Below are 24,729 nucleotides of genomic sequence, written 5' to 3' on the forward strand. Positions count from 1 at the left end.
TTTCAGTGACTAAATAATTTGGTTTTCTTTAGTATCATATAGTTCTTCCCATGTTAAAGAGAAAACAGCCAGGAAGCTTGAAAAGAGCAGAAAAAAGTGTCCATTTGCTGGTGGGGAAATGAACAGAGAGACATAGAAGACACAGACTAGTCTGTCCAAAGGGCAGCTGAACTTATAGATCTTGGGAAGAGAGATCTGTGCTGGTGATAGGAATATAGGAGTCCTCATCCCTCAGACATATAGGGCTACATCCATAAGCACAGATGAGTTTTCACAAAGGTTCTGTAATATGGTCTGAGGATGGTCACTAAGGAAAGATCTTTATTTATTATTTAAATTTCTTTTTAACGTTTATTCATTTTTGAGAGACAGAGCACGAGCAGGGAAGGGGCATAGACAGAAAGGGAGACGCAGAATCCGAAGCAGGCTCCAGCCTCTGAGCTGTCAGCGCAGAGCCCGACACGGGGCTCGAACTCACAGACCACGAGATCATGACCTGAGCCAAAGTCAGATGCTTAACTGACTGAGCCACCCAAGTGCCCCAGCAAGATCACTATTTAAAAGCAGTAACTGCGATATAATTTTCAGAGAACAGTGAAAAAAATTAGAGGAGTAAGAGATGAAGTGCAAAGACATCGTGGTGTTGAAATTAAAGAGGGCAAGATTTCAAAAGCAAACGTGTTAACAGGGTCACACGATGCAGAAACATTAAATAAACTTTAAAGAGATAAGTGTTCCTTGACCGTGGGGATATGGAGGCTCTAGGCATTTTCTAGAGTAGTGTTAGTGGACTGATGGAAGCAGCAGCCAAATTGCAGTTGGATGAAGAACGAATAAGAAGAAAACAAGGTGTCTTGTTCAGGCTTCCTTGAAGGGTTATTTGGCTAAAGGGAAGGAGAGAGACAGGAGTGGAAACTAATGGGAAACACAGGGCTCAGAGTCTCAGCATACATTTGCACCCTGAATGGAAGGAGTAATAGAGAGGAACCGTGTAAGATACAGGCAGGAGATCTCCTGATAATGATAAACAGATGTAACATAGCTAGCATTTTTTAAAATCTGATTCTATGGCAGGCACTGTATTAGGTACTCTACATGAAGTATTAGGTTTCTTAATCCTCAAATGGAATAAGATCTCTGAAATAGTGGATAGTAAAAAAAAAAAAAACACGTTGAAATTTATGGAGTATTATAAATTATAAAAAGAAGTGTATAGAAAGAAGTTATAAAAAGAAAATTGAAGACCAACCAAAGAAAAGAAATAAGGTATAGAACAGGAACCCCGAGGGTATTGCTAGACATCCTCTCACAATGACTGACACCAGTTATGTTGAAATAGAGTCATCAGAGACCGGTCCCTTATACCTGCCTAGGATATTCCCTACATTCTAGTGCATTCTAATACTAAGAGTTATTGCCGTAATTTTTAGTTGTTGAATAATCTGTTGCTTGTAGGTTTACATTCTATTATCTGGAGAAAAAAATTCAGGTGGAATACCTGGTTTACTTGGGCTGAATGATTAGGGCCTATAATATTTGAGATATGCAATTATCTGTTGCTTTTCATGATAATACAGGACACCATTTACACTAAAATAATACACAATCCAAGCAGTTCAATACCTTTGCTTCAAGAATACTAGACATTTTGCCTCAGACTTCCATAGCAATGGAACTTCTTGGACAGATCTTAAAATTAGTTCTTAATATGTAAAATCATTTACCATGAAAGCGGTAATAGGTCAGTGTGATTCTTGGGAACTTAGGGATCATAAATCAGATGTCTGAGAAGGGGCTGGATCATGGAACAAAGGCTGTTCCCTGAATTAAACACAACCTGGGAGGTCAGTCAGTTCTAGGTGCTGTGTAGAAGTTCCTCCTGGAAGACAAAGTTTGGAATCAGAAGGTTATGGCAACCTAGGGAGATGGGGCGGTCTTGGCAAGCAGTTTGCATTGGGGCACGCGGTACGAAGTAACAACGGAGTTGTGAAAGCCATGGTGAGCAGAAGGGCTCTCCAGCAGAAATCCAGAGACAGACAGCAGACAGTATCCAAGACGTTTGTTAGAGGCTGAATTTTGGTCCTTGAAGGGGGTTGGTGGGATCTGATTGTTGTAACTCCCTACTCTCAGTTGCCAGGAGCAAATTACCAAGTCAAGGGGCACAACAGAGTGGGGAAAGATCTCAGATGTAAAAATTGAGACACAATTCAGGGCCATGCTAGTCACAAGGACATTGCTACAAGGGGTTTCATTGAATCCCTCGCCTCCAGGGTCAGAAAAAGGCATGAGGAAGATGAAAAGGCTGAATAAACTGGTCAGCCTGGGCAGATGCTGTCAAAGAGCAGAAGAATCAAGGCTGGGAGCAAGGGAAGCTGGGATGACCTTTTGTTTTCTCTGTGACTCATGGTTTGTATCAAATCTATTTCAGAAAGGATCTGAGGAAGTTAAGGCTGAGATTAAACTTCTATGTGCAAAGAAGCAGATGTTGATTAATTAAAATGGAGTTTTAATATTGGGATCAAAGACAAAACAGATACAGAATTGAATCAACAAGAATATTTTAGCCATCAGGGACTTAGTTTATATGAAGTCGTTGAGTTCTTTTCCTACTTGAGAAATGACTACTCTCTTATTTTACATAAAATTCTATCATGGCCTGTGAATAGGGTCTGATCTATAGTCCTGTATGAAGTAACCATGTATTCGCTGGCAGTTCCTGTGTAGAGGGAAAGGACCTAGGTGTCTTCATTCCCCTGCTAATGAACTCTTTGGCACAGTTGTGTGGTGGTCATAGTGGGAAGGAAATGGGCACAGGCATGGAGAGGTGTATTCTGTAAGGACTGTGTGAGCATCAGACATGGGGGCATGGGTCTGTGCTATCAGCAAACCTGCCTGAGATCAGCAAGAGGCTGACACTGAATGAGGCCTGTGGCTCATCAGGCGTCAAGGCACAGAGAGTTCTGTGTGCATAAGGATGGCAGCCGAGGTTAGCCTGGGGTTCCTATTTTGGATCATTTCTACATGCTTACATTTTTTATGCAGGGAATTAGAGAATGAAGGAACAAGCAAAGGGACTTTCATAACTGGAAAACACAGAGGAAAGCTCGAAAAGTACTTGGATTTTCTCACAAGATTGGTTTTACTTATATTTTGTCTTTTAATGTGCTTGTAAGATGCCACTAGGGCAGACGTTTCCTCTTATTACACATTTTAAAACCAAATATACAGCTTTTCTTTATATGAGGTCACTGAAAAGGCCATTTTACTAAGACTTAAAATAAATGTAATGGAGATATATATATATATATAGATATATATATCTATATATATATGTATTTAATGCCAGAGGGATCCATTTGTATTCAAAACCATGTTAATTCTGTTTTCTGTATTAAGCACAATTTCCTTTGCAACCACTTGTCATGGTTCAAATTCATAATGTAATACACTCTACATTCCGCACAGCGTTACCAATAAAAGTGTCTGTTCGACTTACGTTGAAAATGCATTGTTCTGCTTTTCACATCGTATGCCTTTACAGCTTAACTCTTTTGTTTCTTCATAATAGAAATATAATTGATTTAGGCCATTTGCAAATGCTAGCAACACAAGGCAGTATATGAATAGGAACTTCAAAATGTCCAGAAGCATTCTTCCCAGAGATATTTGCAGAGGCCCCAGGTGAGAATTTGCAGTAAACAGTGAGATCAGGCGCAGGGAACTGAAGATGTTTGCGATGGCAAATAAAGCTTCAGCCACTAGAGTGGGATGCCACATGTCCCAAGATTCTCGTGGATTCAGAGCACTGTACTGGAGAGAAAAGAGAAAGTAAAACAAACTCATATGTATATGACTATGTCAAGTTCAGGCCAGAATGCTTTTTCAGGTAGATCTAGCATCGTGGCCTATTGCCCTTCACAGCGGCTGATATCCTCCACGATGGTGGCAGCAATATTCATCTACACAAAAATAAGAGTTTATTAAAGCAATTTATAATTTATAAGCTTTAATCAAAGTGACCTTCCTGGTCTGTCCTTGTCATTTGTATGTTTGTTTATAAGTGAATTACATCTGACCTCGACCTTTCCAATGGAACTTTAAAAAAAGAAAAGGAACATGTTACATAGGAAAAAAAAAAATCTGATTTTATATGAGGAAGAGCAGCAGCACGATAACAAAGAAAGATACATTATAAAGGAAAACTACACATTTTGAACAAAATTATCAAGGGCTTTACTTTCTGTATTTACACACTTGCATAGTCTAGATGCATGCATGCAGGATACAAATTCCATATAAGTGAGTGCAAGTACTGGTCCATTGCCCTGGAAATAGGAATGACCACTCTGGGTATAAATGTTGGTGCTTTGTATCTGTTGTATCCTAAAGCAGATAAAACCCAACTTGGAAGCCATCCTGGAAGTCAATGAATTGTTAATTTTGTTATATTTAATATGTAGGACATGTGGTTTTTTTTGAAGATTCCTTAATTAGATAAAATATGTGATCTAAGAAAGAATATTTGCTACATTAAATTTTGACCAGCAATTATTTAAAAAGTAAGACTTAGTCAGTTGACATGTCAGCTTTAAATTATCTTGATATTGAGCTGCATGAAAAGCAAGATGAGTTTTATCCCTTGTATTATTGAGGTAAATTTATATCCTTAAAAAAAAAAGGCCAAATATTCTCTTTGAAATACTGTGTTACAAAAATATATAATTAAACTTGTGTAGGAATCAAACAATAAATTGAGTCATCTTCTTCATACACATCCCTAAAAAATATGTCCAAACAACATGATCTTTTTCCTAATAATCATGTTAGCAAAAAGTTCTACTCCTGTATGAGTCCCATTGGAATATCAGAATATTTCTATTCTTTTTATATTGCATTTTATACCAAAGACCTTTACAAATGTTAATTAATTCTCTTGAAACCAATAGATAGTATTCTTTTAATCTCCCCGGGGACAAAATACATCACAAGCTCCTGATTTTGTTCAACACTCAGACTCTTGTTTGAATGACAATTTAAAACAATCCAATTTGAGCTAAAGGGAAATTATTTTCTATTTTTAAATGCTGATAACTGTTCTTGAACATTCTCAACTTCAGCATAAAATAGCTAATCATTGAAGACACATGAAGAATTAAAAACTTAATACTTTTTATTCATTATCACAAGTATCAGAGTGAGGGTTTATGGTATCAGCCACTACCTAATTCTCTTCTCTTGGTTGTCCCATATATGATGCCACCTCTTCCTTCAAAGACTAAAACCACCTTCACCTTCTTTGTCTTGCTTCTCCCGAAAGACACACGTTTAAATAGAGAACATCCCCCAGCCCCCCATTGATAGCTAATTCTATATTTCTCTTTCTCTTTAAGATAATATGGCTTAGGACTATATCTCAAAATGTACAAAATGTGACATAGTAAGCATTCTTAAGGATGTGATCTTTTTACTTGGAATTCCTCATAACGTTTAACACAATATCCTGCACGGCTCAAACATTTTCTCCCAATGAGTACTTACTGTCCCATGAGGATGGGAGGGACACCTGGTAATAAAAATGCTCTAAGAGATTAACACAAAGTGCTGTGGGAATATAGAGAAAGTGATAAATTCTGTCTGGGGCTGATGGGGCCAGCAATGAATAGAGACTATATGTTGTTCAAGCTTTAAGGGTCCTTTGATGTTATGGCATCTACTGGAGACAGTGTTCCTCGTTCTAGATTTCACAGGCAGTTGGAGGCAGTTGGATATAGAATCCATCATCACATGGTGATATGGTACTTTAGATCCCTTCTTAGCAAACTGTCTCAGCTGGGACTTGCAAAATCATGCGAAAGGTTTTCCATTTTACAAATCATGATATGCTAGATTCTACCCCAGTATAATTACCCAAGTCTGCTTCAAAGTCTAGCACTTCTGGTAATTGTTGGGAAACAATGCTATGTGAATCTGTTCACATTTATGCATGGTCAGGGCTTCCTGAGCAAAACATTGCATGGCTGTTAAAAGATGTCTGAATGGCAAATAAGCCTTGGAAGTTAAATATAGAGACTTTCTGAGAGATTTGGAAACATCTCCCCTGGAGCCATCTGCTTAGATTCTAAGGATAATAAAACTAGGGACCTTTGCCTCCCCTGAGAGAATTTGTTTACTTTAGAAAGTTAAGGTCTTTCTCTTTCTGGGGGAGGGGGGTGGTGGGGGAAGATGGGCAGCTGGCACAGCTGCACTCTATAAGCTCTGAGATTCATAATTTCCCAGTTCCCCTCCTGTGGTACAAACTCCTGCATGTGAAGGGTGCATCTGGCTCTCATCTGTCGCCCTGTGGGGAATTGGAGCATGGGGGACCAATGTTAAGATTGTTATGTAAGTAAACAATTTGTCTGTTCTCTGATCCAGAAAACTTGCTTCCTGTCAGGATTAAATAGAGATATAAACATTTAGTAATTAGCTCTTGATTTCATTCTTTTAAGTTCTGCTTTTTAATTTCTCTCCTGTCACTCACGCATACATTTAGCTCTGGTTTCTACATATAGGCATTGTTTTACAAGGAGATTTTTAAAATTCTTTCAAACCATGGTGTCCTTTGAACTTGTAGAGAAAAATTAGGATTCTTCAATGTTAAATGTATTTTTCCACACCCTATGATTAGGAATTAAAAGCTTAACTTGAATTTAAAATTTCTCTTTGGCTCTGTTTTCTAAAACGTAGTCACAAAATCTATATTCACGTTTTTAGCCCTCCATGTTTGCTTCTGGCCATTTGTGAGGCCTCTTCCCAGTGTCCCTAGCAGATCCTTCTTTCTCACTTGCTCCTTAAATAACTGAGTTTGCTTTGCAAGCCTCTTCTCTTCTCATTCTATCTACTCTCCCTGGATGTTTTCAGTGATCTCAACTGTCCGTTATGTGCTGATGACTCCCAGTCCTACATCTCCGCCTGGATGTCTCCCCTTACAGTCATATTTTATATTCTACCGCCTCGTTGACTTTTCCACACGGTTATCTCACAGGCATCTCAGGCACACAGGTCAGAATTGGAATTCGTGCTCTGTTGCTCCTCAAGCTCTCTCTCCATTTACGTTCTCTGATCTTAATGAGGGGTGGCAAATCTCCCAAAGCAGAATTTGAGGTTGAGCCTAGATTCTTCCTCTCCCAACTCACAGGCTCTAAACTAAAATCTCATAGATACCGCTCACTCCTCTTCGCTGGTACCCTCACTGTCTTAAAGAAGTTCCTCTATTTCTTACAGAAATTATTATAATAGCCTCCTAACTGCTCTCCCTGCCTTGTATCTTATTTCTACTTTGGCCCATTTCCTCCAGAATTGTGTTTTAAAAGGGCCAGTCAGACCACCTCATATCTTGCTTAATGTTCTTTCTTCAACGATTCTGCAGTGTCCTTGAGATGAAATTCCAGTTTTTCAACATGTCATATGAAGCCTCTGGAATCTGGGTCCTGACTCTCTTTTGAGATTGATCTGCCATTTGTTCTCAGTTTGGTACTTAATGCTCTGGCTCAAACCTTTGGTACTGGTCACTCCCCAGATTTCCCTCACATTCTCACCAAAATTCCTTTCTATGAACATCAGGCCCTATGTCCAGAGCGGATTTAAATTCCAATTATTATGGTTCTTCATCTGCTATTTATTCATTAAATACATGCCGAGTGCCTACGCTGTGCCAGACACCATCAAATAAAATGCAATTTATGGTGAGCAAATAAAATGCAGTTTATGTCACATGAGCTTACAATATAGTGAAGAAAGCAGACATTAAATAAGAAAAGCTAATCCTTCCCTTGACAGGTACTCTTTGACGGGGATGAATGGACGCTAGGATCCTGCTGACCAGAGCTGGTGGTTCCATGTGATAGAATAATCCTTGAAAGAGAAAGATCAAGTCTGTTAATTATACTTGAATTTAAAAAAATAATTAATTTAAAAAAAGGAAAGAGAAAAATCAAGAGCTACTCTACACATTGAAGTCCTTTTAGGACCATCAATTCCTGGTTTCCTTTTTCTCTCAAGTATTTGCTTTTTAGTATAAATGTACCGTAGTGTCGTTTTGTTTGAAACCTTCATTTTTACTCAGATTTTTTTTAAGAGACTAGCTCCTTTGCAGACCTATATAACAGAATATTCAACCTTGGATTACTGTCAGTTTTCCATGTAGGGAGCTTTGTCTAATGCATTTTCAGAACCAAACATCTAATAGAGTGCTTTATATATGACAGGAGGTCAAAAAGCATTCTAGGGTGAAGAATCATAGACACATTCATGGTTGTTAGAAAAGATGAATCATTGGTAGAAATGTGAGTATCTTAATATAGCTGGAATATGGAGAATTTGGGTATAGTGATGAATCTAAGAGGAAGTTGGAGCCAGGTCGTGAACACCTTAGCAGAATGTTTAGAGGAAGATGAACTGAATCGTAATACTGGGTTCTTTATATATATGTAGTCTTTGATGCATACTTATAAAACTCAAGTAATCTATAAAAAGTGAATAAAAAATTAAATTGATACAAAATGAAAATATTTGTCATATGAGAGTAAACGAAATGTATATACTGGTTTTAATTTCGATTTATAAGGAGAAAAACTTTCCTTGGTTTAGATAATGAAGTTGGTTATATAATGAAGTAATGAAAGACAATAAGAAGGCATATGATTTTCTTCTGTAATAGATAATACTAGATTAAACAATTGGGATTTAAATCTCTACCGAGCTCTGTGCCATAAAACTAAAGAATATTTAGAACATTCCATAATTTGGACAGTATACTGTAGTTACAGCATTTGTGAAACAAAAACAATATTTGCCTCTTTTCTAGCTCATAAGAATAGATCAATGAGATATATACTTAGAACTATTTAGAAGAATAGTACTATGAAAAATTCTATCATGACTGTTAAAATAAATGCCCTTATCTATAATACATTTAATTTTTGAGAATATTACTTCTATTACACAGTGGAATAGGCATAGGAATTTAGTCATTTCTGCCAAATGACTGAAGATAAATATGAGACAAGTTGTTCATAGAAAAAAGGACTGGGAAATATTTAGGACAAAACCAGTTCTAATGAAGATAAAGTAACATTTTTTTTAAGAGTGCCCAGGCATCAACAAGCTCTGGATTAGCTAGTATTTCATACAGAGTGAGAAGCGGACGTGGTTGACAAACCTTCTCCTTCAAGAATTAAGAGCAAATACAAAAAAAATAAATAAAAGCTTACAATCAATCCATGAGCCGTGAAATGTTCAAGAATCAAGGTATTTAAGGAAGCACCACACAGCCTTGCATGTAAGGAGGAGAATACTGAAGTCACACACTTTTCTACTGTCTATGTCTCTACAATGCAATGCTGTTGCATTGTACATAAAAGTTAAAACAACTACTGAGTGCTTATATTAAGCTCTGTTCCATGACATTAAACGTGTTTATTGATGTAATCCTCACAAACATTCTATAGGATTTGATTATTAGTGTCATTTTATCCCTAAGAAAATTGAGGTATAGATTAAGTAACTTGCTCCAAATCACACAGGTAGGAAGTGGTATCAGTGATACTCAGATCAAGTATGGATCAGAGCTCAAATCATGGCCTTAGTTAGCAGGACCCTTTGGTGTGTGTGTGTGTGTGTGTGTGTGTGTGTGTGTGTGTGTTAAAATTCCCTCTAGATGAATGAATCACAAAATGATAAGCCAATTAAGCAAGTGTGGCCCTTCTGCCAGACCTGTTCTAAAAGTTTCTCCTCCTCGATAGACCAGTTACAGAAAGGTTTCCCTTTTTGTGGACTAATAGTTTTTTTTGGTCTGGATCCGTGGCTTGCACAAAAAGACCTAGGGTTGGATTTTTGCTCCCATTTATGCACCTTCAGACTAGAGGTAGAACCTCTACAATATTACAGGTAACCTTGTTATAACTCCTTGGTAATCTTGCCTGCATCATAATAGGCAAACTATTCACTAGGAAGCAGCATCAGGTGATTCCATCTACCTCATATTTCATAATTAATAAATCATCTATTTTATGGCTCTTATCTCCTAATTTTTTTTGAATACCAGCTCTCTATCAGCTTCCCCTATGTTCATTTCTCTACTTCAGGCATCCATTATCATTTGACTCATTCTCTGCTTAAATCTCATTCATGGCTCCTCTTTATTAACAGAGCACAGCCCCAATCCTATAGCAGGATGTGAAAAGTCCTTCTTATCCTAGTCTTGCTCCCATTTATTGGATCATTTCTCTTAGATACTGATCTCCTTTATACACTAAGACTTTTTTGCACATTGTATTTTTTCTCTCCGGAATGCTAATGCACTTTCATGAACCCAATGGATACCTTCTGGCTCTGTCTTCCAGGACACTTCCAGTAGAGTTGAGTTCCTTCCTCGATGCTACCATAGCCCTTGCTGTAGACCTTATCAAATGGGAAATTCTTATTTACATGCATTTCTCTTTCCACAACCTGACTGTGGACTGCTTAAAGGCAGGAGGTGTACCCCAGGTATCTTTGCATTCTCAGCAAACAGATGAAGACCTGGTCTCTTAGTATGCTCCCAGAAATTCTTATTGATTAATTCACATAATAGCTGTGAATTGGGATTCACATAGCACAGTCTATTTAGATATATAGCACAGTCTATTTTTGTGCACAAATATAGCAACTTTTCCTAAAATAGTAACTTATAAATTATTTAAAATTAGCATGAAAACTGAATGATAAAAGAAAGGAAAGGTAAGTCAACAAGTCAGCATTACAGACTCCCAAAGTAAGTGCTCTTTTGATTATTATCATCATTTAACAGGTGGTCACATTGAGACCTTCATTTAGTAATTTGCCCCAAATCACACAGGTTTCATGTGGTAAAGGCGAGTGTGAATCCAGAGCTCAATCTTTTTTTCAACTAACATAAAGGAAGAGACATAATAAAGACGTTTGAAAGGGTAAGTCTAATGGACTCATAGTATATGAAGAAGAGGGAGGATACTGGAGTAAAAGAGAAGAAAAATTAATAATGCAGGCTTATTCTATAACAGGCACTTAAATTATATCAACTCATTTACTTCTCATACCAACAGCACAAAGTAGAAATTGTTAGTCTCCTTATTTTATAGATGAGGCAAGGGAGGTGAAGAAATAGGTCCAAGTTCACATAACTAGTAAGTGTTGGAGGAAGGAAGTGAGCCCAGAAAATACTACCCATCAAACTCTATCCATGCAACTCGAGTTTTAGTTACACAAACTAATCATTCAGAAAGAACATTTTGTACTTTACACATACAATCACAGCTGGACTCCTATGACTGCAATGCATAAACAAATTATATTTCTGGAAGATTCCATGTTATTTACATCATTGTCAGCTGAGGTAATTTCTGTGCACTTTTCCATCTCCTTTGCTCCTTCTTCATCACATGAGGTGAGTGATGCTTGAATTTTAAGCATAAGTTTTTCCTTGGTGTAGTATTAGGAACAATGTTTATATTTTAATATTAAAATAGATGTTGCACATGAAGAATTTACAACTTTTTAAGAAAATTCAAATCCCATATCTAAAACTGAGACAAAAAAATCCACAAGTACCCATTAATTTATGTAGTTGTACCTACTATATACCAGAGTTCTTATATATGAAAATGTATATGTACCATATATAAACACCATCAAATGTAATATGTAAAAGTATTCCGTATCTTAGTACAAATGTTGCATATAAGAAATACATGAAAGAAGTTCCATTTGGAATCAATCTCATACTTGTCTTAGCTGTTGAATAGAATTATACAGTCCAGTGTCATTCCAGTCATCTTCCTTAGACCAGTTACATCAGCATCATCCGATGAGTTTGCTACAAATGCAAATTTAGGACCCTCTCTAATACTCTTAAATTTAGAATCTCTGGGGATGGAGAAAAGGAATTTGGGTTTTAGAAAGCTTTCCAGGTGATGTTTTTGCACTGGAAAGTTTTAGAAGAAATGCTATAGTTCTATATACCAGAGTTTTATATCCGTATTGGGCCACAAAAAAGCAGATATATTATTTTTTAGTTGAGATATGGCCAAAACAACTTTATAGACATACTTAAGGATCATTACAAAGAAAATAGAAATTGGACAGATATTCACTGAACAACAGACTGCCCATCTCATACATAGATGCATAACCTCCTTGGTTAAGACAGTACCTTCTGCTCTCTTAAGGTCTTCAAGGGCATTAACCTAAAGTAGATAGGAAAAATTACCAAGTTATGTTCCTATTATTAAAATATAGCTTTATTTCCATGAAATTGGTAGGCATGAAATTTGGTGAGTGGCAACATTTTAATTGAACAAATTCTAGAAACTAAGGCCTTTCCAATGATGGGCATTTTTGACCCTGACAGAGCTGAACACTATACAAGGGAGACTCAGGCCACTATTTTAGGAACTAGACTAAATGAATGAGTTCACTTACACGTTAGGATTTTCTAGGTCAGATCACTAAATTGCATGAATTATTCATGTAAACCCCAATTAGACGCTCTTTATTTTTTGCTAGTACACTAATCATTTTGAAACAAACTTTTAAAAAAGAAGAGACAAAGAAAGAGGGAAAAAGAAAGGCAAGAAGGAGATAATACTTTGATTTGAAAAATATCCCCCAAAGTACAAAATAATCCTAGTTGTCATTGCAGAACAAAATGTTTTACAGAAATTATGTGGTTTGGAAAAGATTGATATTGTACAGAATCTGGGGGAGTGATGGGTGTATGAGACTTCAGGCGCTGTCATGTTGAATGGGATGAGGAAATTATATTCTGTTCTAATTATATCAAACTATATTAGTTTGAACTGAAATAATAATTTCAATGCTTTGAATGAGTAATATTTTGATTGGTCTAGGTAATGTTATCAGTTAGTTATAACTGATAAAAATAGATTTTGGTTGCCAAAATTTAAACAGTGTTTGAGGTAGACTGTTATGAGAAATGGAAAGGATTCAAAACTAGAGCAACTATTGTGAGTAATTTTGAGGCATCATTCAAATAAGATGCAACAAAATTGGGTGACAACTTCAAATTGTTTGTGAAATTTATTTCGAAACTATAATTGGGTATTAATAATGTATTTTATACCTATCTATCATCACAGAAAGATAACGCTCTAGGTAACATTATTATTTTTTTTTTTTTAATTTTTTTTTTTCAACGTTTTTTATTTTTTTATTTTTGGGACAGAGAGAGACAGAGCATGAACGGGGGAGGGGCAGAGAGAGAGGGAGACACAGAATCGGAAACAGGCTCCAGGCTCCGAGCCATCAGCCCAGAGCCTGACGCGGGGCTCGAACTCACGGACCGCGAGATCGTGACCTGGCTGAAGTCGGACGCTTAACCGACTGCGCCACCCAGGCGCCCCATATTATTAGTAAAATTAATAGCAATCAAAGGTAGGGAAGTATTTATCAGAACTTTATGCTTTACCAAAAATATAAATGATAGTTACCTTTACAAATGCAACGATTTTCAAAGAGATTGTTGCCAAATATAAGGAATTCATCACAAAATCCATTAGATTCCACCAATCATGGATGTAATCTTGAAGTCCACCATCCCACATTTGTTTAATTTCTCCCCATATAAAACCTGCAATTACAGAGAGATTCATTGTAAGTGTGATTTTCAATCAGCTTACTAACAACAGAGGCAACTTAAAAATTATAGAATATTGGAGCGGCAAGCGACTTTAATGTTCACTACATGAAGCATTTATTTTTAAAGGCAGTAATATTCAGTCTCAGCCAGACTGTAAAATTTTGAGGACACTGAGCTAATTAATTGGAGAGAATGCTTTTAGGGTAGGTTCACTTTCTTTTATTCATCTGATATACTTGTAAGAATGTCCAATTTTTGAATCAACTGCAATTTCTCTGCAACTATCCATTTTTCTCATGGAAAATATCATAGCATTTACTTGTAAACAAATACTAAAAGCAATGTTTCCTTTGAAGTTGAGATGACTCAGAGTCATGAAAAAGTGTCGCTGGTGAACATAACTGTCTTAATTCCATTAAGCAGGATATTTTGTTTTGCCTTTGTAAGCAATTGTTACCTTTGGAGATCTGATTTCAGTTCTGGTCAAAAGATGGTTATAACATGCATGATACTTCATTATAAAACCTTATATCTAGCAATAGCTTTGAGACTGCCTCCATGGAAAATAAAAATCCCTTTCCTTTATAATGGTCATATTTTTAATAAGAAATGTTTTATTTTCAAATTCTAGGAAGTACACATAAAATATCACTATGTATCATTCTATTTCCATAATCTTGTTAAAACTTTATAAATCTAGTTTTGGGGCCCAATGATGAAAGAGAGAGATATCAAAGGGAGTAGAATCAGGAAATATTAAAAGGATAAATATGGTTTCATAACTACATTAATGCAAGCAAACAATACGACTCTATTAAGATAATGAGTCTGGAATGTCACATGTGTAGCACAATGTCTCACATCTGTCTTGCACAAAAAGCCAGAAAAAGTCAGGTTAACTATAAAATCATAACTTTTCATGAACCTATCAGAGAGACGAGAAACCAGAGAGAGTTCCGATGTGAACATTAGCTCACCCATGGCAGAGTGCAGGGGTAAGAGACAAAGTCACCATATCCCAGAGTAAGAAGATTTCAGAAAAACTTTTAAACGAACTTCTGAAGGTTGAGTCTGAGCTTGCACAGAGGACAGAACCCCTGGGACTCAGATACAAGGGGAGTCTCCCTACTTGCATGTTTTTTGTTTTTTTGTTTTTTTTGTTTTTGCATAGAGCAGGCTCCTCTCCCCTAAGAACAAAACACATAAGCCCCATGGGAGAAGCAGGAAACAGGATTTCCTAGGGTTTGCACCAGTATCATTAGAGGTTTCCTACCACAGGGCAAAGGTCAGGAAAGTCTGCACATGACCTGCAAAGTGTCACTGCCATAGGTAGTAAGGTATGGATCATTGAGAACCTGCATTGCCAATGCCCAGGCATAGTCCTACCTAACTCTGCCCTAGACCAGGACAACAGAGAATCTGCCTGTTTCACATCACCAGGTAACAATCACAAGCTAATAACTACTGGAGGAGTGGTGAGAGATGAATAGAGTACCCCTCGGAGGCATAGGTGCACAGGGGAGGCCAAAAGATGTGGGTGAAGCAGGAATTCTGAGAATAGTCCTCCTAAGTCAGTCAAAGCCACTATAACAAAGTATCACAGACTGGATGTTTTATAACAAAAATTTATTTCTCATAGTTCTGGAGGCTGCAAGTTTATGATCATGGTATCAGCATGGTCAAGCTTTGGTGAGAACCCTCTTCCATGTTCTAGGTGCACACATCTCTCTCTATCCTTACATGGCAGCAAGAGAGCAAGCTAGCTCTCTGGCCTCTTTTTTCTCTTTAAAGTTTTTATTTATTTATTTTGAGAGGAGGGAGGGGCAGAGAGAGGAGGAGGAGAGAGAGAATCCCAAGCAGTCTCCATGCTTGTCAGCACTGACCTGATCAGGGCTTGAACTCACAAACCTGTGAGACCATGACCTGAGCTGAAACCAAGAGTAGGACTCTTAACCTCCTGAGCCACCCAGGCTCCCTTTTGGCCTCTTTTTATAAGCACATTTATCTCCATCATGAGGACCCTCATGACCTAATTGCATTCCAAAGGCGCCACCTCCAAATGCAATCACATGGGGGTTAGGTTTTCAATATATGAATTTGGAGGGGACACAGACATGTAGTCCATAATACAACCCAAAGCAGAGTGAATGGTGCTCTGAAACTGATTGTGGCAACAAAACCCAAACCTGCCTCAGCTCCTGACTATAATGCCTCAAATTCCTGCCTTATGTTCCAGCAGAATAAAATGGCATGTCCATTTTCAGGCATCAATGCTATGTACCTTTGTCTAGCCTCTACACAGGCAGAATAAATCCCCTCCCCAGATACACACATGCACACCTTATACATCATATTCAAACTGTTTTAAGATAAAGAAAAAATATTGAATGCATCAGGAGTGGGGGTGTGGTGGAAATAAAAGACACATTGCATTCAAAGGAAGAAATAGAAAACTGACATCAAACTTGTTGTCTGACATGAGTAACATTATTATAGTGCTGAAAGAATAAAAATTAAAAGTGTACCCAGAACGTTCCACATGGCACAAATAGTTCTAATAAATGAAGGCAATTGAAAGACCTTTTTTCAGACAACCAAAAACTCAGACACATTATTGCCATGAGACCTATGCTATAAGAAATGCTGAAGGGATATATTTTAGGCAGAAGGTTTACGATACTGACCAAAAATTAAGTTTATAAAAAGAAATGAAAACATATATCCAGGAATGGTTAAAAAAATAAATATAAAATATATTTTTTTCTGGGGCACCTGGGTGGCTTAGTTGGTTGAGCTTCTGACTCTTGGTTTCGGCTCAGGTCATAATCTCATGGTTTGTGAGTTTGAGCCTTGCGTCAGAGCCTGTTTGGGATATTCTCTCTCTCTCTCTCTCTCTCTCTCTCTCTCTCTCTCTCTCTCTCTTTCTCTCTGTTTCTGCCCCCCCCCCAAATAAATAAAGTTAAAAAAAAGATATTTTTTCTTTTTGAATTTCTCTAACATATCGTTGATGGCCTAAAGCAAAAACACTAGCAATGTTTTGTGGTTTATAACATATATAACATATGTAAAAGTAAAATGTATGACGACATTAGCACAGAGGATGAGAGAGAGGAATTAGAAATATACTATCATAAGGTTCTTACACTACATGTAAAACAAATATTATTTGAAGTTAGATTATGATAAATTAAAATTTTACATTGTAAATCCTAGGGCATTCTCTCAAAATATTTTTACTTATTTATTAGAAAAAATTTTTTTAAGATTTTTTTAAAGCAATCTTTACACCCAATGTGGGGCTCGAACTCAAAATCTTGAGATCAAGAGTCTCATGCTCCATTAACTGAGCCAGCTAGGTACCCCAAAATATCTTTAAAGGTACAAATGAAGAGCCAGAAAGATAAATAAACATAAAATTATTAAAAACACTCAATTTGACAACATGCAGAAAAAAAAATAGAGCCAATAAGAAAAAGTGGGGTAGATTTCAAATCCATCAATATTAATAATTACATTGAATAAAGCATATGGTCTAAACACACCAATGAGAAGACAGAGATTGTCATATATAAAAATGTAAAACACAGCTGTATTAAATTTATCAACAAGTTAAAAGCAAAAGAATAGTAAAGACACTATGAAATACTAATAAAAAGAAAACTAAGAAAAAGAAGCTCAGTTGGCTATATTAATATGACTAAATATATTTCAGAAGAAAAAATGTTACCAGGTACTGAGAGGGCTATACCTAACATAAGGATGAAAAAGTCAACTCACTGAGAAGACACAACGATACTAAATATGAATGCAGCTAATAAAATAACCTTATAATGCAAGATGCCATAATCAGAGTTGAAACAAAAAAGAGAGAAAGGTACAAATATAGTTAGATAGAGACCTTAGTATTCCCCTCTGTAGAACCACTAGGCAGAAGTTTGGTAGGAATTTAGAAATTCTGAACAACACTGTCAACAACCTGACAGCAGCAATACATGCTTTTTTCAAATGCATGTGTAGTGTTTACCAAGAGATACTGTATCATGGACTATATTAACATATAGAAAAATATTTATACAAGTTAAAATCATACAAAAGGTATTCTATGACAATATAATAGACAACAAATCAGTAATGAAATGTATTTGGAAAATCTCCAAATATTTTGCAATTGAACAACATACTTCTAATAACCCTTGATCACAAAGGAATTTGCAGAATAATTAGAAAACATTTTGAAATTATTGAAAATAAAAATACATCCAAAAAGGTCTTTGATGCAGCTTATAAAGTATATAGAGTGGAATTTATAGGTTTAAAGGCTTTAAACCTATAAAGAATAAAGGTCTCAGTGATTTCAGCTTTCATTATGACACTATGAAAAGAAAAGCAAATTAAGCCCAAAAGAAGCAGAAGAAAATAAAACAAGAGCAGAAGTCAAATTTTAAAACATAAAACTTGAGAAAAATCCATGAAGATGGAAGATAGTTCTCTGAAATGGTCAGCACAATTGATAAAACTCTAGCCAGAATGGTCAAGAAAAAAAATGGAGAAGATATAAATGATCAATGTCAGAAATAGAAGAAGTGGCATCACTACAGATCTTATGACATTTTAAGGATAACAAATGAGTAAAAGGAACAACTTGATGCCCATAAATGTCACAACATAAAATGAATATTTTTCCTGAAAGACACAAACTTCTAGTCACACTCAAGAGCACATAGAGTAAAACAAAAACAATAACTAAAACAAAAACAAAAAATTAGTACACAGAGTAACCTGAATTGTCCTATTCCTATTGAAGTATCATGAATTCATAGTTAAAAACCTTCCAACAAAGAAAAATTCAGGTCCAGTTTCTTTATGGTGAATTCTACCAAACTTAAGGAAGAAATAAGAAGAATGCTAAAAACACAGGTAACAAACATTTAAAATAGAAAAGGAAGAAACATCTAAGAGCTTAGTATTACTCTGATAAAAAAAAAAGTCTGGCAAAAAGAACAACTACACACTAATAACCTTTATGAATATGCACGAATATCCTCAACAAATATTAGTAAATTAAATGGAGTAATATATGCAATTGATAATAAATCATGCTGTTTTTCCCAGAATGCAAGACTGTTTCAACATTTAAGGGCCAATCAGTGTTATTTATGCCGTCAACAGATTATTGGGGAAAAAAGATCTCATTAGATGCAGTAAATGCATTTGACAAAATTCAACATCCATTCAGGATAAAAGCTTTCAGCAAAGTATGAATAGAAGGGTAATTTCTTGATTTGATAAAGGACATCTACAGAAGTATACAGCTACAGTCATGATTATGTGTAGAGGGCCAGAGAATAAATAAGTTAGACTTTGCAGTAAATGAGTGGGTGCGTGTGGCTGTGTAGTGACAAAGGGTCATATTTATCCTGCTGGGCCATAGTTTGCCCGCCCTTATCCAGTATCTTGACTGTGGTGGTCTTACGTGATTGTGTGCTTTATATCTCCGTGCCCTGAAAAACAACAACAACAACAAAATGCACTAAAACTTAAAAGCAACAAAAATGATGAGAGATTGATGTTGACAATTGGAAATAGGGATAGATTAAAATTAAATAAATATAATAAATACATACTATATAGTATATAGTGATTATAAATAAACATAATACAATATCAACTGTGATATATTGCTGATAGGTATGTTTGCAAAGTCTTATAATAAAACTGTGGAAGAAATAAAAGTGAATTAGACATAATGGCCTATCATCACTTAGTGAAAACTAGCAATGGCTATTTAACATTATTTTTAAAATTTTATTTAAAATTTTAAGGCACACTTAAATTGATAACCCAAGAAAGGACTAATTTCAGTCAAATTGATTATAGTGTGCATTTTAAAAGGTTTTACTAAAATTCAGCTAGTTAACATACAGCATAATATTAGTTTCAGGTGTACAATATAGTGATTCAACACTTACATACATCACCTGGTGCTCATCATAACAAGTGCACTCCTTAGTTCCCATCACCCATTTCACCCATCCTCCTACCCACCTCCCCTCTGATAACCATCAGTTTGTTCCCTGTGGTTAAGAGTCTGTTCTAACTATAGACCAAGTGAGCAAGGGGCAGAGAAAGTGAGAGAGAGAGAGAGAGAGAGAGAGAGAGAGAGAGAGAATCCCAGGAGGAGCAGAGAGATTGGGAGAGAGAAGTGGGGCTCACCAGATGCTGGGCTCGTGAGCTCACCCTACACTCATGACCTGAGCTGAAGTCAGATGCTTAAAGACCGAGCCACCCAGGTGCCCTATAGTGTGCATTTTAAAGCCCTCTGTAGACCACTGCTTTATTCTAGATTTTACATCCTATATTACTCTTTGAGGTCTCTTTCAGATAAAATCTCTCTTGAGAGTTCAGATAAGATTGGGGCATAACTGCAGAGATGGTAATGTTCGCTGCCTCCACATTGAAGAAAGAAACGCATCAGACCTGAATAAGATATGATGCATGCTCTGATGTTTGTAGGGAACTTACAATTTATATCATCCAAGGAGGAAAAATGCTAGGTACACTAGAAACAACTCTCCTCCCCCCCAACCTCGCCAGTCCACATCTATGATGCTTTCTCCTACTGAGCCTGGGGACAGTCTCAGAATCAATCACAACTTACATAAGAAAGGTAAGACCAAAACAAGCGACCTAACTAGTGCTTCACTACCAGTTAATAAAGAAAACAGAACTCAATCTCCTTAGTACTCTTAGACGTTTTCTTATTTTTGAAATTTCAAAATGTGGTTTATTTGTTATGTTTTATTTGCAACTCTGCCAATATCCAGAGATGAGAATATGTGTGCACTGCAGTTATTAATTGAACAAATGCATTTCAAGTTAACTTTAATCAGAAGGCACAGAGATAACACTTTGACTATACCAGGTGAGTGAAGTGCCAGGCTCAGTCCAACTGGTAATCAGCTTTGTAATCTGAGATAACAGTCTCGTCTCTCTAGATCGTTGTCACCTCATTTCAAAAAAAGAGAGGTTTGGATTATACGCAATCATACGAGAAGTATAATTCTACTTCTGTGGTACAAATAGCCAGACATTACTTTTTCCTGTCTGGATCATTAAATTTTACTAAAATCAATCATCACAATAGCTGCCATGAAGATTAAAAACTGTCTTGCACCAGAGGACACAGACTTGCTTTGGTCTACCCCAAAATGCACAAACTAAATCTTTGATACGAAAATTATAGAAACTTTCTTGCCCAACGTAAGGGAGAATTCTCCAGAAATCAGAGTTGCTCCAAAACTGGAATGGATTACCCTGTGCATTGAAGATTCCAATCCAGGGCCTGGAATGTCTTCCATCACTCAGGATCCAGAGAAATTCTAGAAGTAACTACAAACCTGTTCTATCTGATCTCTAAAGGGCATTCCAATTCTATGAGTTCGTGAAATCTGTTGTTTTCAAATTTGTATATATTATAAAATCAAATGTATTTTTCAAGTTTGTACCTATTATAAAATGAGATGTATTTCAAATACCTGCTAGCCAACCAGTGTGTTTATATCTTATTTCCCTTTATTGATAAATTGATAGCTCTCTTCTTGCTTCTACCAAACTGAAAAGCCAAATATGATTATTAACAGCCACCGAAACAGCTAACTGCAAGTATTTTGTGGGTAATTATGTAGGGGAATAAAGACACTAGGGTTAATGGCTTCAGAGGAAAACGGGGAAGTAGTTATAAAGAATTAGTTATGAGCTCAGTACAAAGCAACATTTTAACTTAGAGCTTCTTAGTACCTCAGCAGACTCTGTCACATTAGATGGGTTCAAGGAGATGGCACTTTCATTGGAAGCTTGGACTAGGTGACCTCTAAGGGTTTTTAAGAAGGGTAACAGCAAACACAATTTGGAGATATTATAGTTCCTTTGGAGTTCAAAGAGTATACATTTAATCTGACTTTTTGGATCACACACAAAAATTCTATCACTTTTAGCCTTTGCAAATCACAGCTGTGTGGAGAAAGCAGAGATCCTGATGAAATTGAGGGCTCACACCATCATTTTTTAACCTGAGCTGTGAATACAACTGTCAGTCAGTGCTTGTTGGCTAATGGATTTTGGGAGCTTGTGTTTTTAGAGCACCAGAATGGAGTATCACTTCATATAGCTCTAGTCACCACATACCTGTTTGATAACTATATATTTCTATTTCTTATGAGCACCATGGTGAAAATACAAGTTTCCTCTGTTCTGGCAATGGTTCACTGAAATTTTTGAAGAAAGCAGCCTTTAGAGAAGCTAGAGGGTGCTATTAACTGGCTGATATATGCATCCAGACAAACTATTCGTGGTAACTAGTCCGAAGAGAACAAAGCTTCAGCAAGCTTCCATCACAAAATGTTTGTCCTGTTCCCACAATGGGAACATTTCAAAATTTCTCTCTGCTGTTTATAAACAGATGACGTGATTTCTCAGAGTCACGGTGGAGGTCTAATTACAAGCATGGATGTCAAGACTGTGGGGACCAGTAGAGGAAAGATCATAGTGCAAATGAGTCAGAGAACTTCCTTTGAAAGATATTTATGGATGCCTGGAAGTTTTTCCTATTTTTTTTTTCTACCTTTCCCATAACAGTTTTCATCAGGGGCTACTTGAGTGTTCAATTATATCTTATCGTGTGAAGCCAGCTGTGGGGATGAGATGAGGTCGGGAGACCTCAGACGCCACATTTAACAGCCCTGATTTCAGGTGAGAAATATGTAATTCTGTGAACAGACCTCTCGTCTCACCTTCTCTTGCTGTCAGTATTTACACAAAAATGAAATAACCTCAAACAAAGAGCGGGTCGCCTTTTCACCTATGGCCACCTCAAAGGGCTTGTTATGGAAACCCAGGAGCTAGTTGAGGGATCTGACCTTGCAAGTCTCTTAATAGGACACTGAGTTCTACACTGTGGCACCAAATCAATGTAGATAAAAAGAACAAAAAGAATTCCTCCCTGCTGTATTTTCCCCCAAATCAGGGAACAAAAAAGTAGTCTCTAGTCAAAATTTTGCTTTTGCTTGGAGAAATCTAAATGTAGTTATTTTGCTCCATGGAGGATCACGTTATGCTGGACCCAAAAAAGGCACTCAGTTAGGAGGCAGCTTCTGTTGTCTCAGTGTTAGACTTAAAACCCAAACAAAGATAAAGACAAGAGTCCCAACGATTCACTTTCTGAAGAGAGCTTACAGAAAATTGTAGCCACCCCCGCCCTTCTAGGGCTACCTAAGAGGTAGAAGGACCATATCTGTTACCAACCACTTGGGCCTCTACCCCCATGGTCTATACAGAGGGAACATTAGGAATAGGTGGCGAGAAAGCCATGAAGTCAGGGTAATAGAGTTTTTGTGCTAATTAGGAATACCAGAGGGAGAGATGAAGGTGATTGCTTACCAGCAGTACCACCTCCCTAAGTCAAGTGAGGGAGATGCTGAGGAAATCCCTCATAAATATGGGGGATTTCTACAACAAGGAAAACTGGCATCTCAGTCTCTCCTGGAGTGTCTACTCAGGCAATGGACTTGCTCATCTCTCCCTGGGTCTGGATATAAGAAATAAGAAACCAGTGTGTTTTGGCAGTCCGCAACTGGCCGCAGCCTGACCTCCTGTCATTAGCTGTGGCAAGGTTTTGGAATGCCCTTGGGGAGTGAGTGCTTATCACAGGAAGAAGCTGGGCTTTAGCAATCTTGCCCTCCTGTCCTTGCCAGGGTCCTAGGACCCCAGAAGGAGTCAACTACAGGTTACAAGGAGTTGAGGGACTGGAAGATATCAGGCAGAGTTGAATTGGGGATCCAGAGGACGATGCAGCGTGGAGGCACCCAAGGCCTTCTATGGAACACACATGCACACATCAGGAGAGCCATCGGTCAAGGACTGTCATATAGGCTACACAGTATTAGCCAGTGATGCATAATACCAATAGGAAAGAACTGTGACGAGGGGCCCAGTGAGGTAACGAAGACTTGTAACTTTTCCTGTCATCCCGCTTCCCCACAGCCACCAAGGAGGAGAACATAAACAGTTTATGCCCTTCTTTCCATTGCAGTGTTGGGGTTGAAGGATGAGCAAAAGATGGACAATTCCAGGTCCTCTGAGCGCTGGGTAAGGCCTTTGTCAGGAAGAGGAAAGCTTAAAATAACTCAAGGTTTCAGGAACTTGATATCTACTAGACATATCATTAAGGTACAGGAAAAGATATTTGGTATAGGGCAGTTGGGCAGAGTGATCAGAAAAAGTAAAAAACATTTCATGTTCAGATTCTAGGGAGTTGAGACTCCTTAATTAAGCTTTTACATGAATACAGAATTTGTATGAAATTGTGCTTCCAGAATTGTTTCTCAATCTTTAATGTTTAAAGACCTCTGGAATTTCTCTTTTTTTTAATTTTTGAAAAATTTTAATGTTTATTATTTATTTTTGAGGGAGAGAGAGAGACAGAGTGTGACCAGGGGAGGGGCAGAAAGAGAGGGAGACACAGAATCCGAAGCAGGCTCCAGGCTCTGAGTTATCAGCACAGAGTCAGATCCTGGGGCTCAAACTCATGAACCGTGAGATAATGACCTAAGCCAAAGTTGGACGCTTAACCAACAGAGCTACCCAGGCACCCCAAGACCTCTGGAATTTCTGAATTAATGAACCAAGGGGAGAATTAAAAATGTAAGTTTTTTGTAGAAATTCACAATTGTTATGACTTTAGTCGGTTGGCCATGCTTCAAGAAACACTGACTTAAAGGGGCAGTAAAACATGCAAAAGAATGAACCTGGACTACTTTCTTTCACCACACATAAAAATGAACTCAAAATGGATTAAGGACCTAAATGTGAGACCTAAAACCATAAAAATCCTAGAAAAGATCACAGGTAGTAATTTATCTGACATTGGCCATAACATTTTCCTAGAGATGTCTCCTGAGGCAAGGGAAACAAAAGCAAAAATAAACTATTGAGACTACATCCAAATAAAAAGCTTCTGCACAGCAGAGGAAACAACAAAACTAAAAACAAACTACTGAATGAGAGAAGATATTTTCAAG

At 37.1% G+C, this 24,729-nt stretch overlaps 1 protein-coding gene across 2 annotated transcripts in view; it reads right to left on the bottom strand.

Moving 5' to 3' along the window:
* Positions 1-24,729, bottom strand: part of TRPC4 (transient receptor potential cation channel subfamily C member 4) — a 197,270-nt gene that overhangs the window by 25,483 nt on the left and 147,058 nt on the right. For both annotated transcript variants that reach the window (XM_042903570.1, XM_042903497.1), the window contains exons 5-6: positions 13,506-13,645; positions 3,497-3,810 (exon numbers count right to left, since the gene is read on the bottom strand). In XM_042903570.1, the coding sequence (XP_042759504.1) occupies positions 3,497-3,810; positions 13,506-13,645 (454 nt within the window). The remainder of the gene's footprint in view (positions 1-3,496; positions 3,811-13,505; positions 13,646-24,729) is intronic.

The sequence above is a fragment of the Panthera leo genome, chromosome A1, assembly GCF_018350215.1.
Source record: "Panthera leo isolate Ple1 chromosome A1, P.leo_Ple1_pat1.1, whole genome shotgun sequence".
Lineage (NCBI taxonomy): Eukaryota > Metazoa > Chordata > Mammalia > Carnivora > Felidae > Panthera > Panthera leo.